A 20,372-nucleotide genomic window follows, 5' to 3' on the forward strand; every position below is an offset into this window, starting at 1 on the left:
AACACTCTAATTAGTGTACATGTTCTGCAAATATTGAGTAAATGTTCATTGATGTCCTATATTTATCTACCCTAACTTGTTCTTTTTCTTACCTGTTCAGTCTTCCTGATCTGTATTTTCTTTCTCTTTGCTTAACAGACAGTGTGGAGCATTCATTATTAAGACAATTGGGCAGCTCTAGTCCAACTCAACTGATTTCTTGTCCAATGATCCTTGTGTGGCCGAGATCCAGCTTCCAACGAACCGGCTAGAAGCTGCCCGTTGTGACACTTAGGGTTAGTTAATACCTCGCCATACTTATTTATTCCATTATAAGCTGTCTAAATTTGATGAAATTTGCTTTTTCAGCTGTTCTACAAAACTGTTTAGGTAGTTGTGGCATGTTGGTTTGTTTATGTGTTAATCTAACTGTAGTGACATTTTCTACATGTTTTATCCATTCCATAAATAATAACCACATTGGTAATAGTGAGGTGTCTCATATTCTCTGCTTTGTGTTATTTCTTTTCCTTTCAGTCCTTTAGAAGTAATGTTTAATAGTATCTGCTATTTATTTTAATATTTGGGATGAGAGGCCTTTTTTTTTTATAAGAGGCCTTTCTAATAGAATTTTAATACTTTCATGCGTTTTAGGATAAGTACATTTGATCTTAATGATTCAATTCCACTACTTATTATTCTTGTCATTTAATATGCTTTTGTCTAAGTTTTTATTTATTTGTTACTGATACTCCTTATTTAATTCTGCTTCTGCCATGGATTTCAAACTTTGAGTAATGTTTATACTTCTTTTTTTATAACATTTTCCAAATATTAGAAACAATTCAACATGATCACTGTTCTTACTTTTTCATGTGATTAATTTGACTACATTAAACTTTTTCTCTCATATTTGTGATAACACTGCAGCCTTCCTATAAGCCATTTGATATCAAAATTTATATAAGATGGATCACCTACTAGAATTATTTTGATAAAAGAAGAGCTCACCTCTGACATGATTCCATAACACTGACTGATACTCCATTGTATTTTGGTGTTCTCTGAATGCTTTAATCTTTTGAACTTTTCTTCTTATAGTTACCAATATATTCAATTATAGATGTTATTAATATTTAAAAAGATAATTATTTTCATAAAAAGCAAAATTATTTCTCACAACAAAAGAAAACTTTAAATTCTGATTCTAAAGCTAATTCTTATTAGAAAATTGGAAAACAGGTGGGAAGGAAAAGCCACTGTTCAAAAGTTACAGAACAGAGGTTAAGTGTTTTTAATCACTAAAGTTACTGTAATAATATTTTAAAATCCATTGTACATTCATTTGCAGTTCTTTTACTGACTTCCTAATTTTAGGAAAGAAGAGGAAAATCCATAAATATTGGCATTACCCTAATAAATCTATCTTTCCTTTCCCCTTTTCCATCCCCAAATGTATTACATGTTGAACAGCAAAGCAGAAATAAGAGGACTTAGATCCCAAAGATTCTCCTGGTGAGTCAAAGAGAGTGGTTTTTTTGAAACCATAATGAATATGTTTGCCATCCAAGTGGTTTCATGAATAGAGCAGGACTATATGATTATATACTAGCATACAAGTATCCCATGTACATTAATTATTCTCAGTTTTTAGAAACATAAATAAATAAGTCCCACAAAGAAATTTCAAGTTTTTGTTCTGTAAGTAAACATTATTAACCACTGATGTTAGAGATCTTTCAATAGCACTGTCCTTGAGAACAAAAAAAGTTACTGTTTTGATTTTCAAAATGTTAAACATGATGCTAAACAAATCCTGGACTGTTAATAAAAGTTAATGATGTATTATTAGATAAGGAATTTTGATAATAATTGATACCCAAGTGTGTTTCTTCCACAGAGCTGTATAGATTATATGCATACACACATATACTATACATATTTACATATGCAATGTATAAATTATATACATATTCACATTATATATACACATACATATATATAATTCATACATATACATTTTCTTAGAATTTAGCTTTTTTTTGAGAAGCTAATTAAAACTGAAGAATTTATTGTCAACCTATATATATGGAGAACGTCATCAACTTTCTTTATGGCCTAGCCTGACAGACCAGACATGTTACATGTTACTTCTAAAAACATAATGAAAGGGTAAAAATTCTTACAAAAAGTAAGTAAAGCCGATTTTATTTTTTCTTTTTTGTAGTATATCGTCTATAAATAAATTTGAAAAGTTTTTATTTACCTAGTTCCCATTTTGAAAGGCCAATCTGAAGATATCTGAAATTCACTGTGTTAGTGAAATGGATAATATAATAGTACATGTACCAATCAGAAAGTAGTAACTTTGCAATCTGTTTTCCCAAAATCTCTAATACAATCAAGAGAGAAAGATGGTAGCATGTCAAAAGATAAAGGATCTTGGAAAACTAAGACCTTAACTTCCTTTTCTGTCAGCTGATTTCAGAAGGTAGCTTAGGAAAAAGAGGTATGATTTCGTTTCTAAAACTGCTTTTACATTTCTGCCAATAATGGCAGTACAATATTTTCAAACAAATTTATACATAACTCCTAGGTGTAGGGAGTGTTTTATGGATTTATGCTATATTTAACTAAAATAATGAATTGAATTTAACTAAAATAATGAATGAATAAAAAATTTTTATATCTTTCCAGAAGTAGTGCTTAGATAGTATTAAAATATAGAATCAAAAGACTAGAAAAGACTTTACAGGGACATCCAATCCAACTTGATATCATACTTCAACATGCCCTATTGTTAAAATAATAAATTGCTGGCCCCTAGATCTATACTTTGACTAAAATGTATTCTGAAATCTCTAAAGACTCTGGGGAAAGGAGCAAAATTTTCCAAATGATGGGCATAATCGTCAGAATTGGTGCTGTTTCTTTCAACTCTCTTCAGTGTTTTCATTCCTGTGCATAAATTCCCAAAAATATACTATCAGCTCTGTCCTTCCAGGTTGAGTACCACTCTGGTTAGCCAGCTACAGTTATTGCTATTTGTTGGACCTGCTATATGTGTTTTTGTCTCTTTGCTTTATGTATTTCATAAAGTTTTTAATATTTCCTGCATTCTCATGATTAGTCTCAGAAATCAAGTGTCATTCAAAACACATTGTCATTTTTGGCCTTTCCACTTGATAGAATCCTTCTTCAGTTTTCTATATACGGTTATCTTGATACCTACTTTCTGACCTGTCAGGATCTGCAAAATAAAATAGCAGACGTCAATTTTAAATTAGATTAGGGTTTTCTAGTCTTACCATTCTTTTTAGGTATGCTGCTTAAAATAGTATCAACTAAGATAGTACCAAGCCAGACTGAACATGAAGTCATTAAAAATTTTATTTAAGCTAGTAATACCATGTTGACATCTGACGTATTTTTAAGACATGTAATTAAAAATTTTTCCATCTACTGATTTGTCAGTTTTCCACATTTGATATGTATTTCTTAGTTAAAAGAAGCCAATACTTTTTACTAATATTTTGGTACATAATTTTCTTAATGAAGTTAGTATTTGTTAACCTCAGTTTTGCACTTCTGTCAAGCTATGTACCCCATGAGTAAATGTCATTTAGTATTTCTCTAAAGATGAGTCATAAAAGTCTTGATGTACTTCTTTCCTTTGGAAAACAAGGATTTGAGGAGCTGCCTCTCTATCTACTAGGAACTAAATCACTCCCCTTCCTTCCCTACTAAGAGTTTTTTCCCTCACTTCAACCCTCTTATTTATTGGTGTTTATTCCACATCAGAGAAAATTTGGGAGTTCTAGATCTTCACGGTACTTTGAGATATACCTACAAGATTCCGGTATACCTCCAGACCTAAAGAGAGAATTTCTAAAAAGAATGTCCTTTGATTAGACTTATATTTTCCTCATTTCTTCCTTCAAGGAGTAGAAAGGATAAAATATACCTAAGAGAATTTTTATTTCTTGGGGAAAGTAACACTTTTGAGAAGATGGTAATTTTTTTTTCTCTTGCTATTTTGTTTTATAAGGAGAGTCAAGTTTCTGCTCTAAAATCTAAGCTTCAAAATAAATGTCTCAAAAGTTCTTAAGATTTATTTTCTTCCCCTTACCATTAGCAAGTTATGTGGCATTTTCTCTAAATCTTTGTCAATAATAGGTTTCAGTACTATAAAAAGTTCTTTTTGGAAAATTCCAGGCTAAAAATCAAAACTGTTACTCTTCATGTCCCATGAATTCCCTTAAGCCTACTAGTTGTCCTCTTTCAATCTGGAAAGAATCCTGTCTATTCATCTCAATATCTGCTTTCTAACTTGTTTTCTGACTACCATTTCCTTCATGTTTGAATCAATTAAAAAACAACAACAATAACAAAAGTGTGCTAACAATGAGAAAGACCTCCATCTGATTTTTCCCCATTCTGGCTATTAGCATTCTGAGGTACTTCTACTTTCTATTTTGAATAGAATTTCTCCAAATTTTTAGAGACCCTGATTCTTTTCTTATCTACCCAATTCAATTAACTTTCTTGGACTTAAAATGATAGGGTTTAAAGGTATTTACTGTGTAGTTATCATGCAGTCATCTCTGGTTTCATTTTCAAATGTGGCTCTAAACTAAAAGAAAAGAAATACAATCAAGTATACTTAATTTTGGAGAGTTTGCCCCATTCCAACCATATTTAATGATGTTGAAATTCACAGGATAGTCCTACAAAAGATCTACACTGGGCTAAATACAAAATCTAATAATACTAACTTGAGTTCCAGATTTTGGAAATAAAAGCAAGAGAGAAAAAAAGGATCTTTCCTTGCTTCAACTTGCCTAAGAACAGGATAAAAGAGAATTCCCATTAAACCAAACAATCCAATTTGGTAGAATTTCTAACAGTATAATCTAACCTGAAAGAAAAAATCAGGCAATGTGGGGAAAGAGGTTTTGACTTAAGGAATCCAGCTTAAAAGCAGCTAGTTCGCGCTTAAGAGAGTGTCATCCTTGGTTTTCACAGCTTTTTCCTTCTTTCATTTCTGAGCTTATTGGTAGTCTTAAAGCTCCATTTTTCTCACAGTGATTTCCAATAACAGTGAGCATTTTGGAAGTATGAAAAAAGAGAAAATCAAGATAGCTTTTGCTTAACATGAAATGTTATATCCTTTTAATCTTCAGTTTCTTTTGCTTTATATATTATAATTATTATAAAAGGAAATTTTAAAAGATGATAATCAGCCAGAGAGTTACTTCTGTGTCTAATTGCTAAAGATAAGATACAACTAGAGAGAATATTTTAGCTAGGACACGTCTTTTTTGTACATCTGTGTCTTATTCTTGATTTCAAAAAGGCTATCCTGTTTCCTCAAAGGATTTCATAGGTACAACCCTAGATTATTACGAAATACAGACATTCTGTATTGCACTTAACAGATTGGTATTTTTGAAGTTAAAAACTTACTTTAAAGATTCTCTGATTTAGGATATAAACCTAACACTATACAACTCATTTATTTAATCACTTGCTTCTTGAAAACTACTGTCTAAATCACTGTCACCTTTGCTTAAATATTGTATACCCAGTACAAAAATTCAGCTTTCCTATTTTCTTCTAAATGATAAATTATTTGGGAAAATATCTAAAATTCATTCTAAAGATCATTTCTTCAAATAAATCATCTACTTGGTCTTTATTAAACATCTTTCAAATTAAATATATTCATACTCTGTAGGTAAAAGTAACCAACAATATAGTTTTCACTGACATGCTTTAATCTCAGGTCATGCAGTTTCAAAAGAATCTTGTCTCTATAGTTAATAAAGTACAGCTCATTCTATTATAGTAAGACAAACTTATAATTAGGGTCTGTCTGAATAGGGTCATGTGTAAGAATGTAACTACATTTTTTCTCGGAAATAAATACATACTCAGACATTTGCCAACTCCCAATATGAATATTAGCCTAACCTTTTCTGAAATGCGATTATTTGGAATCAGAATAAGGAGTCTTGTTCTCCAGCACTTATTTCCTCTTGAATCTCACTCCTAACTTCACTGATGGTCAGCAGACAGACTTGATTTGATTACCTTTATAGAAATCAAGGCTGTTTACCTATGCGCAAGGTCCTCTGACATCTTAGCAATCATACGAAGTTCTGCTTTCACTTCTGCTCTTTGTAGAAGTCAGAAAGTTCTCGATCTTCTAATCTTTGCTCCAGGTTTTTACTATATGCAGGAATGATATATTCATCATTAAATCAGGATACCTGAGAGTGAAAGGGGGCACTAAAAATAATTAAAATAATATTTGAAATATGCACTTATTAACTAATAAAGAAGTTCATCATATAAATAGACCTATAAAATCATTCTATTCAGACTGTTTTTCAAAAATAAAATTCTAATAAAGGCATAAACCTACACTGTCCATGGGAAATTGAAATGTTGGTAACACTATTAATATTTTACAAAATGAATGTAACATTAAATTGGGATCAAAAAGTATAGTCTGAAAGGGTTTAAACTTTAAGGGATTAAACTTTAAGGGATAGGCCTGAATTCCTCTATTACTTTATTCCTTGAAGCTTTATTTCTGGTTTAGCCACTGAAACTTTGATATACATATAAATTGAATTGTGTTTAGGTCTAAGCCTATTTCCCTACGCTATAAACATGAAATCACAGAATCATATTAACTTGAAAACTAAAAAGTGTACAACTGTGGAATACTATATTAAAGTATTAGTCTTAAAACATTGGTAATTTAACCTTGTAACTAAATTTGCTATATAATAACTAAGTAGTTCTCAAGAAAAGCTTTGATTTGATCATTGTCTTCAATGATTAAAGTCCATGATAATATTCCTTATAAAAATTGTATTAACTGTCGATAATTTGCTATAAAGTCTTGCTTCAATTATCACATTTTTGCTTACTGTATTATTTCAAAGCAAGAAATAACACCTCATTTTTAAAGCACGTTAAAATTTACAAGCTCTTCACACATATTATCTCATTTTGCCCACTTAATATATATGAGAAATAATCAGGCAACTTTTTATAAGAGAAGTGAGGCTTAGAAAGAATAATTGCCCAAAATGACATTCCTATTAAGTGGCAGAACCCAGACTTTTGATTACTAATAAATTCCACCAGTAGGGAGGCAAGTGATTTCTAGAGAGTAGAGGAGCTGAGAGAAGATCCTTAAAGAACACAAAACTTTTCGGAGATCATTTTTGTCCAAGAGTTATGGACCACTTTTTGTTGAATCACTAAAATCATATACAAATTACATCTTAGACACAAAATGTCTATTCTAATCCCTTAAGCATCTGGGACTCAGGATCAGAAAATATTTCAATTCTAAAGTAAATTATGATAAACATGAAACTGTTTAATCATGCTTTTAGCTAGTAACTGAAGTATGAACAATTTCCTTAACCAAAACAGTGGGAACAGAATTTAATTTCTTAATCAGAAATGTTCTTTAAAAGTGCTGTGTACTTCAGTATTCTTAGAAATCCAAGATGAGAAGGGCCTTTCAAGTTATCTCTGAAAACTTAAAACCCTCTGATATCAACAGATACCTAGAGGTGGTGTCATCAATTCTATATTTTGAGAACATCACACATTTCCGTGTATTATTGGAAGCATAAAGCCCACCAACAAAAATAAACCTTTTGCTGCTTTTCTTCTTCTTTCCATTCTTCTTGCTAGTAACTGCAGTGTAGGCATTTATCAGTCTTTGTACAGACCCTCCATGTATTGTTTGCTATTTAGAGAAAGGGCTATTCTAGTTTTCTTTTTTTACATCCTAATACAGAGGCCAAACTCATGCCACTATTTATACTGATAAAATGTGTGAGTCTAAGATAAATGCATAATTATCATAACTGCCTACTAAAGTCTCCTTAGCTTAAAAGTTTTAACAGTGCCTAAGGTTACATACAGCCTAATGTCACTGGAGTGAATTTTCTCAAACACTGTTTTTGTTAACTATTTTTAACTTATATCTTATGTTTCTTTTCTGGTTAGACTATTTTGTACCCTCCGAAATTATCCTGAAGTGATGTGAATAAACTCTCTGTGTAACCCCACAATTTAAAAACACTTTTAACCTTAGAAGCATTTAGGTTTGATACGCCATAAAATTACCTATTGTTTTTATGACTTAATCCTGATAATTAACCTATTCTATAGCATTGGCAAGTTGTTACATTGTTAGGAGACATGCTCCGAGTCTTGCTAGGTCAGTGGAGTGACATCTGTGCCCATGTCACAGAAAGCACAATATATAATCAACCATGCCTCTTTAGAGAAATTTTACCTTTTATCTTAGAAGTTTCAGTTCATCTCCCCTAACTATGTAAGTTGCTTTTTAAGTTTTTAGAAGTATTTGAACACTGGCATTAAATTTCTGTAGTCAGATTCAGGCTGGGCAACTGATTTAGCCTTCATACTACTTCTAAAGTTTTAATCAGCTTTATTAGATAAACTCAAGCTTGATTAATGCATTCTCAAATCACAACATTCAGACACAGACAATTTAAAGCAGATAGAACAAAAGAGATTTTTAGGCGAAAGAATTTGGCTAAACTCTGAGGCTCTGAAGTAGGCATTTACTCATTATAAAAACATCTTAGCTGAAAGTTTCCTATTCTTAACTACCTTGAGCAAAGCAGTATCTTCTATCATTATTATGCTCAGCAGTGGATCAAATAAAAATCATCTGTTGGAACACAGAGTCTATTCATTGGATGTTTTAAGTACATAAATCTCTTTGAAACATATCTTTACCAAAGTTCAGGGATGACAAAGTATAACCTAATAATTTAGAAATACCATTAGATATGGCCATTCTCAGACCCTTTGTAGTTAGTTAGTCTTTGTTATAGCCCAAGGATACAACAGGTTTTAAGGTAGCCCACTATTTATAGTGGGAATTTCCTAAAGCACACCTCTCCTCAGAATAGAGGCCCAGTTAATATTTTCTAAAACTTTCCCTTAATTATAAAATAAGAGCCATTTAAAATGCATTAAAACCCTAATTTTCTTTAAATCTCTTAATAGGAACCAAGGTTATATTCTGTGAGAAGAAGCTTTTCTCAGCCTTCATCTGTAGGTTTGAAACCTCGATATTCTCGAAGCCCACTTTCATCCTAGAAAAGATTTCAGAGCAGAGGATTCAATTCTTACTCCATCTTCCTCTACTGATTCTGTTAAGTAGAGTCTTAGATAACTATTTTATCCAATAATAGAAAACAACTGACCCCACGTGCGGTCTGGTAACAAATATGAGGGGTTTGGATGTGCCTAATGTAAGATGATTTAGCTTTCTTAAGGGCATTAAAGAAATCTTAGTAGCCAGAACATTGGAGGTACAGGATAAAAATCATGGTTTCCTTTATTAATTTCACACACATTTAAATAACAGACTTATAACTTGTAACAAAGAGAACAAAGGTCATAACTCTATAAAGCAACAAATACAAAAAAATAAAATAAAATAAAATAAAAATAAAGCAACAAATACCTTGAGAAAGTTTGAAAAATTTTGTCATTATCTGGCTATCTTATGAACATGATAATGTAAATAAGCACTTAAAAACATTTTTGGTGTTTGGATTTTTCAGATTTATTCCAGATGTTTCATTATTTGTAGACATAACCATGGCATATACAGAATATACATAGCAACAGGCCGTTGTTGTAATATAGCAAATTTTAAAAAACACTATCTTGCTGGGGAGATAATGGGATTCTAGCTTCCACATCATTTTGGCTTTGCTGTATTTAAGTTTGTATATATTTTACTTACATAAAATACTTTTTTATAAAACAAACTCTAGATTTACATTAGAAATTTTGACAGATATTAATACATGTGAAGATCATTTATATATATAATATCTGGAATTGTCATATTATGACCGTTTATTTTATACCAGTTACTATGACCAGAGTAGACACTGTTCTTAAACGTGCTTAAATAGATCTCTATATCTATTCTGACCCTCTTTTGTCATTCACACCAAAAGTGTAAGGGTTCTTATAGCATCTCAGCAAGGGGTATAAGCATTCACTGCATATATCATGTCAGATTCAATACATATTTTTTTCCTTTAACACTGTGACAATATCGTTTTTCCTTTTTATCTTTTCATTCAGGTCTTAGTTTGTGAGCTTTCTAGGCTTTCAAAACGTTAACTTTCAATGAACTTAACCCATAACATTGTATTTCACCTTTTAAATATAAAGACACTATGGCAGCTCTTACATAAGTTTTTTATGATTAAGAAATGCAACACTTGGTTAAAATTTAAAAATGGCCATGCCAACTTTTCTTTAAATGCTGCCTGCTTAATGTATGTCCCAACTTTCTTCTGTAAAACATTATATTCCTTATATACAAGCCTGGATTAATAATAAAACAATTAAAAGTAAGATAAATAAGCAACATTTAAACTGACTACATGTAATTTTATCTAGTATTTCTTGAAATTTGATTGCACAATACTAGAAAAGAGTCTTATTTTTCTCACTATTTTGATTTCGTGTCTATTACAAAACCTAAAGCTAGTTTGCACTTCTGTTGAAAAGAGTAAGAATTATATATTAAAACCTTCTATAACGTTAGGAAGATAACCCAATTATAACAATTTTTTTATCTTGCCTCATAAAGAATAATGAATTATCCATTGATGTATCTTCTTTTTGGGTATATTGCCAAAATGTTTCTGGGCTAAAATATCTATGTAAAGAAATAAAATGTAATAACATAGTTATATAAATTATTCTGGCACATCCTAAGACCACTCCAGCTATTGAGAATATTTTATTTTGCTACCTTTATTATGAAAGTAACATGCTATGTGTTAACGTCTAGTATTCTATAATTAGAGCTGTAGGCAAAAGTATCATGAAACATTCTATTTAATACTCCACTTGTCTGGCATTTTCATTTTAATCCCATATTTGATATTCAGGCTTATTTGGTATATACCAAGGCATTATTTTTTCTAAAACTTTTGTAAGTTTCAAGAATCCAAGAGTAACTGCATTTTCCTTCAGAGAAAGATTTCTATTTGAAGTGTTTTTCTTAGCTAATTTATTTTAGGCAATTTTACACTTAACCAAAAGGTCATGATGCACTTTCACAGTACATTAATTCAACTCTATAAAGATGAGACTATTTTATTTTTCTCTCCAGATATAAATTACAGAAAAATGGAGATAATATGAAAGTCATTAATATACAACAGCAACAAACCCCCAAAACCCTGTTATGCTTAAATTGTGATATTTGGCTTTTATTTTATAGGGAACTTAAGATACCAATAATAGCAAAAACAGCTGTAATAGCTTTTAAGAGGTAAATGTTCTAGCTTTTAACTACCAAGGTCCTTTTTTTGCTGCAAGTTAGGATATCAAAATGGACAGAGATATGGAGACTAAACCCTCATCTTTAGCCTCATAGATTCTGAAATGACCAATGATAATATATAAAGGAAATGCTTAATCAACACAAAAAGTATTACCAAAAAAGCATTTTTTTCCTTTGATGTTTTGGAGAAAACATCTAAAGGATAATAATTTTAAAGTATACATCAATAATTTGAGATGGTTTTAATAATTTCAATGTGTTTCTTGCTAATCATATTTAAGATCTTTGTTTTAACATGTCTAACTTTGGTATCAAAGCAAAGCAAATTATATAATATATCCACTTAAATATTTTTAGCAACACATAAAATAAACTTTCTAAAATCTTTATTAGTATCCGATTATGCAAATTATTTTTAAAAGATACTAATATAAAGTAAATTGTTCCTGTACTATCCAAATGCTGGCCATTAAGGTTAACCTTAGGATTATTTTATTTAGGCTATATACAACTGTTTGTGAGAACAGTTTTCAATTAAAATAACACATACATCCTAATGTCTGTGACAAAGGAAAAATGAAAATAAATTCAACAATCCTATGTTTACCAGTTAGATTTTCATGCCTGTGCCCTGTGTGTCTATCTTTAGAGAATTATTTAAAACTCTTGAACTCAAACTTAACCTACCTTCACATATGAATATTTAAAACAGCTACCTCTACAGACTTACCAACGATGGGTTTTGATAACTTGGTTGACCTTGGTAGTCTCCTTCTCACCACTCTTGATGTTAGGCAGTAAGTTTTCACTACTTTTCCTTTGCTTTTCTGAGATCAGGTTGATTTCCTAATTTTTACACTTAGCTATACACAGTTAGTTATACATTTATATTGGGTTTTGTGCCCCCGAATGGATAGCTCTACTTTTAGATGGTCTCCATAGATTATGGAAAAGGGAAGAAGTCCCATATTTCTCCTTAGGATAGAAAACTAATTTTATGACATCAGTTACATCCAAAAATATTTTACTTAAAATGTTATGAATTAACTACCTTCTAGAGGCTGATTTTTATGTGGGCAACATTTAAATAAAAATCTTTCTAGTTTGAGGATTATTAACTAATAATTATTTTTTAAAGCTAGGTCAGACAATGTCATAACGAACATAAACATTTTTTCCTTTATATTTAGCAAAAATACTCCTTCCATATTTTAAATGGTGTGAAAATCTAACCATCAGTTTTCGTGCAATGAACCATACATACTATCAATAATTCATTTCTGTGCTTAAAGTCTTCTCTATAAATACCAAAATGGGCTTCTTATACATTGTTACTTGATTTTTATTTAGTTACATTCCAGGGATGAGTTATAAAATGAAACTGAACTGAGGAATAAAAGGTTTACTTTTTAAAAATGTAGGGAGTTTCCAGCAAATAAGTTTTATAGAAATTTAAATATAAAAAGTTAATGCAGTAAATTCAGGATTGAAGATTCTTTGCTTAATGTGAAAGCCTTTGTAAACTGCTTTAGTAAGTAATTTTTTAAAGACAACCTAAAAAATGCTATATATTTTTTATAACACACCAGTGTGATTATATTAACAAGTCATATTCTACATGCAAAAAATACCAAAAAGGCACCCATCGTGCCTTGCTAACTTGGGACTTTGTAAAACTTGGATTTAAACCTAATTCTGAAGAAATTATTTAAAAAAAAAAAAAAGATGGAGGTGTTCTTGGCTCCCAAGTTAGCAAGGACTTTAATACTTTTTTATACATTTTTAAAAATACAATTTAAATGATAGCTTAGAGACCTATATAAACATAGGTTTTATCACATTTCTTCAAGGTGTAGCCCATGTCCAACCTAATACCTACATTTCATTAAAAATGTAAAATATGACATTTTGTGCGGTTCCTAATAAAATCTCTAATTAGGGGGAATTAGAACATGCCTTGACTTGTGTATGAGATAACTAACCAGGAATTATTCAGTAGGTGGCCCATTAGCTAATGGGGTGATACTTGCTTTGGTAATAACTAGAGTCAAAGGGCATTTAATCTGGTTTCTGCAGGCTTATTAGGAAAGACATTGTAAGAATACAGTAATAAATGTTCAGTAAATTCATAGAACTTAAAATTGTTAAATAGATGAGTCTTTTCGTAAGTTCATCTGTATTAAAACTAAAACTGTATGTATGAAATGAAAAAGTTTCAGTGTTTGTGAGCTCTAATAAAATTCTCTGGCTTTGTTACTATAATAGTCCATTGAAATAAAACTTTTGAATATTGATATGTTTTCATGTTTAGAGATTAATGTGTACTTACATTATTAGTAAAATAGTATTTTCAAAATACTTAGATTCAGAAATTTACGATAGTATACTTCCCTTTAGAGGAGAATTGTTGGATTCAAGAATTTGGAACAGTGTTCTGAAATAAGAAAGTAATCTTAAGGAAAAAGAAAGAGAGACTATAGAGTTATTAAAATTTTAACAATTTATACCAGCACACATAAGTAGGCTTAGGATATAAAGGAAACTACTGAAAGCAACTGAGAAATATAACATATTTCATGATAAAGGTGTATTTTTTCTAAATTTCTGTTTTGGCACTCATCTATTTCATAATCTAGCGATCAAGAATAATTCCTCATTTTGAAACACTCATTGCTCTATTTCAATTAAGGGTTCTTACTTACACTTTAGGTCTTCAGATCTTTGGTTCTGATTATATTGCTTCCTCTAACCCCATAATACAGTGCCCTTAGTATACTCAGTGAGATTGATTGTGGTGTTAGTGCTGCAGCTCTGGCATCAAGACAAGTCTGAGTCTAGGCTCTTCTATTTTACAAGCTATAACCTTAGCCAAATTACTTAATCTCTCTGTGCCCCAACTTCTCATCAGCTAAGGAGAAAAAGAAAAATACTTCAGAGTTGATGGGAAAAGATGAGAGAACACAATCAAGGAACATAGAACCACTGGTTCTCTCCCTTCACCTTTATTACTGAACAATGAAAAAATCTGGCAAAATGATCATGGGATTCTCCCCTTTTAATAATCCAAAGAGAGAAGATTTACTGAATAGGTATATTTGCTGGCATTTCTATTTAAAAAGCACGTTATTTTCACAGAGGCATATTTGGAAAAAGTCAAAGTTTTAGAGTCATAAAACCATACCTGCGATAAGATTTTTATTTTTTTCTACACTTAACAGTAATCAATGATACACTTGGTAGTGAACAGTAAAGACTGAAGTACTAACATCTAGTGTAAGTTTTTACTTTCTCATTGCCTGGTTTCTCTGAACTCATGAATGGCGATTTCATTTTTTTGCAGACTTGAACATTTCTTGTTATTTTCAATTTTACCCTTTTACCTTTTGAGAATATGTTGTTAGATCATACAAGTTCCTAAGTGTTATAACCTGTTGGTGCATTACTACTTTTATATTAAGTCTCGCTTTATCTTTAGTAATGGTTTTCCCTCAATATAGACTGTCTACTAATATTACAATACCAGCTTTCTTTTCATTTATTTATATGCCTGTTGTTTCTTCATGTCTCATTTTCTAAGTATATACCTTCTAAGTACATATAACTATTTAAGCATTAAAAAACTAAGCATAAACATTGCTGTCTTTTGACAGAAGGTTCATTCTATGTTTATTACAATTCTGAAATATTTGTAATTATACTTATTTCTATGTCTTATTATAGGTTTTCTTTTACCATATTTTTCATTTTTCTTTGCCCTTTTTTCTCCTTCCTGTCTTATGTTGGATTGAGTTTTAACATTTCTTTTTATCTGGCTTAAAAGAAACACATTCTATTTGTACTGTTTTAGTGATTTAACCCAAAGTGTCTAACATTCTTATTAACTTTATATTTTTAGTATTTATAATTTTTAACCAAAAGATTCTTCTAGGCTAGTTCAAAGGAAGCCAAATTACTGAAATTATATTAATGTTTTCTAAACTAAAAGTTATTACACTTTTTAAAATATTTTAATCACGAAAAAATGTGTAATTGGTCATATTTTTATGGACTCTACTAAGAACAAATTCTAATCTTTAACAGTCAATCATAAACTAATTTTTGAAGGCTCATCTTCATCTTAAATCCCACAAACCAGTGAATGTCAACTAATGAAGAGTACATGCACAAGGCATGGCCTTAGGAATGGTATATAAGGAGAACAGTACCATTTTCCCCATACTGTACACTAAGAAAGGTGGCATCATCCACTTCAGTTATTCCTAGAGCTGTCCCTCCGGCTTACCCAGTGAATCTTCCAGGTCCTCTGCAGATGTTTCATCCAAAAATCCTTCATGACTTGAAGACAGGGCTCACCTTTCCTTGGAGCTATAATTTTCTTCTTGTAGATGGTGCACTTGGTTTCCTGAAACATCCTGACATCTCATACCTTCCTGTTAAGTGAGGAGCTGTAGACTTTAAATAATCTATGGTGAGTAATCCGTGCTATCAACCAAATGGTGAAATTCAATTAATAGCCAAGGACAGAACTTCTGTACTTCTGTCTCACCTTACTTTGACAGTCTAAGTATGGCTAAAATTCTCAATAGCTATTCTTTTTTTTTTTTTTAATATTTATTCATTAAAGAGACGGGGAGAGAGAGAGAGGTAGAGACAGAGGGAGAAGCAGGCTCCCCATGGAGCAGGGAACCAACCCCATGCAGGACTCGATCCCAGGACCCTGGGATCACAACCTGAGCCAAAGGCAGACGCTTAACCTTTCTGTCAAAGGATCCACAAGATGTCCTCTCTGAGAAGTACGTGTACTCCAGTTTTAAGTTTCATCTATCCTCCACTTGCCATTCCTAAACTGCTGGATAAAATTGAACATATCAACTAAGTAGCCAAAGGTTATTTGCTTTACCTATCCTGCCTCCAACAGAGAATCCAACTGGTTCACCTTCTACTGAGTAACTCAGATCCACACTTCCTCACTCAAAGTATCTGGTCTTTTATGTTAATTATGCCCTGTCCTCTTTGATATGTCTATTTTCTTGTGCCCTTGGGTAACATAAATATTCTGGTAGCCAGGTAAATGTCTGTACAAATGACAGTCTGCACAAAGGAACTCCATTACACCCAGCAAGCCAAGGTCCAGTGTATTGACCAGCACTAGACCATAGGAAAGAACATTCAAGTGGAAGAGTGTCTCTCCTTTCATGATAAGTTCAGTAAGACTGCTATAAGAGCACTTCAAAGGCAGAGGTTATTATCATTCCACTGGTTTTCCAAGTCTGTTTTTGTTCATTTGCATAAACACATCTGATCTCTTTCACCACTCTGCTCTATCCAGCCCTAGCAGATACTATTCTCCCTTCTAGACCTGAGTAATCAGCCCTACTAATCCCAGCAGATAAGTAGAATATGTCATGTGGAAAGCCCAGGATTCCATTATGAAGAATAAGGAAGGTCTGAAGGAACATTTGTTGAAATGGTCCTTCCCCTTTAGAATGCTTTCAAGGATTCTTTCCTAAGCAATGTTCCCAAGCAGTGTTTCCAAGCAACAATGTGGTTGTGCTCTCACCACATTGATTAATGAACAGAAACCGGAGCTGAATAGTAGCACCTAGAATAAATCTGGGGGAACTACCAGCACAATAGTTTACCTCATAATAAGCCCTCTCTGCTTGCTACCATGCTTAAAGTGGATATTTCAAGGCAAGTTCTCCTTTTAAACTCTGGCCTACCTATCCAATTACCTATGACATATAATGCTGGCTTACTGTGTTGTAGTCATTGTATAAATTGATACCTTAACATCTCTCTGTGATGTTCTCTTATGGAGCCTTGGAGAGATCCCTAAATCCAGTTTGAGATTCCTGGAGCATTGATCATTTCCTCCCTTCACCATCACCTTCAACAAATTCAACAGATCTAAATAAGGTACTCAAAAACTTTTAAACTTTAATAACTTAAGAAAGCAAAAAAAAAAAGTAAAAAGTACTTGAAAGTAAATGTATTAACATTTATAACTATTCACACAATGTCTGTCTTGTATCATAGATTCTGATTGACCAAAAGAAATTATAAAAAGTAAATTCTGTATGTGGTGACATAATTATAACTAAGAAATAAAAAAAATATAACCACTCTGAACTATTTACAGATTTCTTAAATCGTATGTGTAAACTTAATGTTATTAAAGTTTAAAATTTTTAACATGCCAACTACCTCGAGAGCTTTATAATTTATCACAGATGGTCCAAACAAATTTGGTAAGTTTACTTATTAGACTACTAAATATTAATAAAGGAAATGTCCTTTTTCAGTAGTGAAAAAAACAGGATTCTGATCTTTTTATTGCTTTGTGTGAAACTGCAGTGGCTACAGTTATCCCTTATTTTAAGAAAAACAATAAAAAATTTTTCTCTAAATTTAAATTCTGCATAATTAGAAAGCAGAAAACTGAATTTCTTCTAAATATTCTGAAATGTCATTGTCAAGTAATTATTTGAGACTTTAGAGCCATCTACTGGTTGACATATAATGTTACAAAGCACAACTATTAGACTATTAACAAAGTACAGAGTTACAGTTTTAAGAACTGAAAATACGAACATGGGCAAAAACCATCTAGTTGAGGACAATGGCTTTTAAAGGTTTAATTAAAAAAAATCTTTTTAATAGGAAACCCAATATACATAACAAAATTGGTCTATTCTGTAAAAGCTGAGGTAGGGGAGCCTCCAACCCCCACTCTCCACTAACTTGCCCAGCAGAGGCCAGGCCAATGAAAAGCCATAAGAGGTAGTCTGGGCAAATAACATTAATTGTGGCTTGGAAGGAGGCACAAGGAGAAGGAATAGTATCAGCAAAGTTGTCTCTTCCCCATCTTTACCTTGGAGACATCTTAGAGACATTGGTGTGCAAAGGATAGTGGTTAATGGGTACAGAAAACTGAAGAGTAGGGGGGTAGGCACCTGAAAGGTGACAAACCTCTTTTCACAGGGACATGGTTTATGTGCTCATATGATGCAACACTTTAGAAAACATTAGTATAACTTTCCTGAAAATGCAAAATAAGAAACACATTTGCTTTTTTATCAGAAGCCAATTAAGAACTAAGTTTCTAGGTCCGATGGGCTTTTACTAGCCAGGCCCTGGACTGGTCTAGTCTTGGAAACAAGAGCCCAGTTTCAGGTCCCAGCCTCCTCCCTTCAAAAGGACATGGATATCCATAGAATCGAGGCAAGAAAAAGAGCTCTCCAAGGCCCCTCTCTGTGGCAGAGACTCCCAACCTGGATAGCAGCTTATCAGCTAGGCTTGGGGTGACAGGCTGGAGCAAAGTTCCAAAGACTCGTAAACATTCCAAGGCCACATGAAGCACGGTACCCAGCCAGGGGGCATCCACTGGGCTCTCCCAGCTCAACTTCCATGGTGCGTGCCTTTGGACAAAGCCGTTAGTTTGCCGGACACAGCTGGACACGGCCTCCAGAGCCTTATAGATCTGGAAGTTATCGTAATGCTCGGCTACCTGCCTGGGCAAGGTGGCCACTGCGTTCACCAAGGCGTAGTCCTCAGCCTGAGCGCGAGCCGATGGCCCCGCCACCCCTGGCGCAGGGGGAAAGCAGTTGGCGCAGAAAACCGGGTATGTCCCGGAAGGATTTATTCTGTTGGCAGTGCACCGGTTCAGGAGGCCTCCCAGAGCATCTGCCAGCTCTGAATCTAGCAACTTAACCACCTTTTCATCATAGTAATCACAGTCCCAGTTGGGGACGCCCTGCCGAAGAAGAAAGTATCGGAAGCCATCCACAGTATAGCGATCGAGGCAAGTCTTGGGGTCCACCACGTTACCCAAGCTTTTGGACATCTTTTGGCCACAGACCGTCCAGTGGGAGTGGACGTAGATGCGATGAGGTGGGCTCATGCCGGCCCCTAGGAGGAGCGCAGGCCAATAGATAGCATGGAACTTGAGAATGTCCTTACCTATGATATGAGAGGTGGCTGGCCACCAAGCTCTGAACTCCGCGTTCGGGTAGCCAATTACGGTAAGGTAGTTGACCAGGGCATCCAGCCACACGTAGATGGTCTGCGAATCGTCCCCGGGCACGGGAATGCCCCAGTGCAGGTGGCTGCTCCTTCGAGAGACCGACAGGTCCGGCAGCTCCTCCTCCAGCCACTGGAGAACTGCGAGACGAAACGGCTCGGGAGTGACTGCCTGCGGGTCGTCCCGCAGCCACCGCCGAAGCGGCTCTCGGAACTGGGAAAGCCTGAAAATGTAGTTTTCTTCCTTGGTCCAGGATACGGGATGCCCACTCTCCAGAGACACAGGACACGCATCCCCCGACGGGCCCGGCTGCCGGGTGACCTTGGCCTCGGGCAGGAAGCACTCTTCGGAGGCGCAATACCAGCCCTCATAGAGCCCCTTGTAAAGCAGACCCCGGGCCTCCAGCAAGCCCCAGAAGTGCTGCACGGCGACCCGGTGCCGGGCCTCGGTGGTGCGGACGAAGTCGGTGGAGGAGACGCCAGCCTCCCGGAAAAGCTGCTGGAACTGGGCAGACACTCGGTCGCAAAGCTCGGCGGGGGCCAGGCCCGCGGCGGCCGCTGCCTGTTGAATCTTCAAGCCGTGCTCGTCGGTGCCAGTGGAGAATCGCGTGGCGGCCGCGCTGGGGACTCGCAGGCGACGGTGGCGGCACAGGGCGTCCGCCAGCAGCGCCGAGTACAGGTGTCCGATGTGTGGCGCCGCGTTCACGTAGAAAATGGGTGTCGTGAAGAAGGCGCGGGCGCCGGGGGCATCGTCGCGCACACCGAGAGGGCCCGAGCTGCAGTGGCGCGGGCCGCAGGAGCCCGGGACCGACACCCCGCTCGCCCGCCGGCGGCCGAGCAGCCGCAGGGCACGAACGCGCAGCATGATGCCGGCGGGGCCGCGGCGGCGGAGGCGGCGTGGGGGCGCACGTGTGAGGGGCGCATGCGCAGCCGGGGCGCGCGGCCGCTTCCGGTCGGCGGGCCAGCCAATGAGGCGGGGCGT

General features: G+C 34.6%; 2 protein-coding genes across 9 annotated transcripts in view; one reads left to right on the top strand and one right to left on the bottom strand.

Moving 5' to 3' along the window:
• The window catches only part of BOLL (boule homolog, RNA binding protein), a 60,405-nt gene extending 46,743 nt beyond the window's left edge, over positions 1-13,662 (top strand). For 2 of the 5 annotated variants that reach the window (XM_072812903.1, XM_072812905.1), the window contains one exon: positions 139-1,663. Coding sequence is in view for 1 of the 5 variants with exons in the window: in XM_072812905.1 (XP_072669006.1) it covers positions 139-162 (24 nt within the window). In the remaining 4 variants the exon portion in view is untranslated. Of the gene's footprint in view, positions 1-138; positions 1,664-9,054 lie in introns of those variants that run through there. The other 3 variants (XR_012024918.1, XR_012024917.1, XR_012024919.1) reach the window with 3 other exon arrangements.
• MARS2 (methionyl-tRNA synthetase 2, mitochondrial) lies at positions 982-20,287 on the bottom strand. 4 transcript variants are annotated; one of them, XM_072812895.1, is made up of 4 exons: positions 15,651-20,287; positions 6,098-6,210; positions 4,560-4,612; positions 982-3,229 (listed from the first exon to the last, which is right to left on the bottom strand). In XM_072812895.1, the coding sequence occupies exon 1, from the start codon at positions 20,253-20,255 to the stop codon at positions 18,474-18,476; it is 1,782 nt and encodes a 593-aa protein (XP_072668996.1). In that variant the 5' UTR covers positions 20,256-20,287; the 3' UTR covers positions 982-3,229; positions 4,560-4,612; positions 6,098-6,210; positions 15,651-18,473. The 4 variants fall into 4 exon arrangements, with proteins under 4 accessions (XP_072668996.1, XP_072668997.1, XP_072668995.1 ...); XM_072812896.1 differs by having other exon boundaries at positions 5,953-6,210; XM_072812894.1 differs by having other exon boundaries at positions 6,098-6,251.
• Between the last annotated feature and the right edge of the window lie 85 nt (positions 20,288-20,372).

Source organism: Canis lupus, chromosome 36 (assembly GCF_048164855.1).
Source record: "Canis lupus baileyi chromosome 36, mCanLup2.hap1, whole genome shotgun sequence".
Taxonomy (NCBI): domain Eukaryota; kingdom Metazoa; phylum Chordata; class Mammalia; order Carnivora; family Canidae; genus Canis; species Canis lupus.

Excerpts from the sequence above, each read along its gene's own strand:
- MARS2 (XM_072812895.1), bottom strand. The coding sequence starts at position 20,255 with ATGCTGCGCGTTCGTGCCCTGCGGCTGCTCGGCCGCCGGCGGGCGAGC.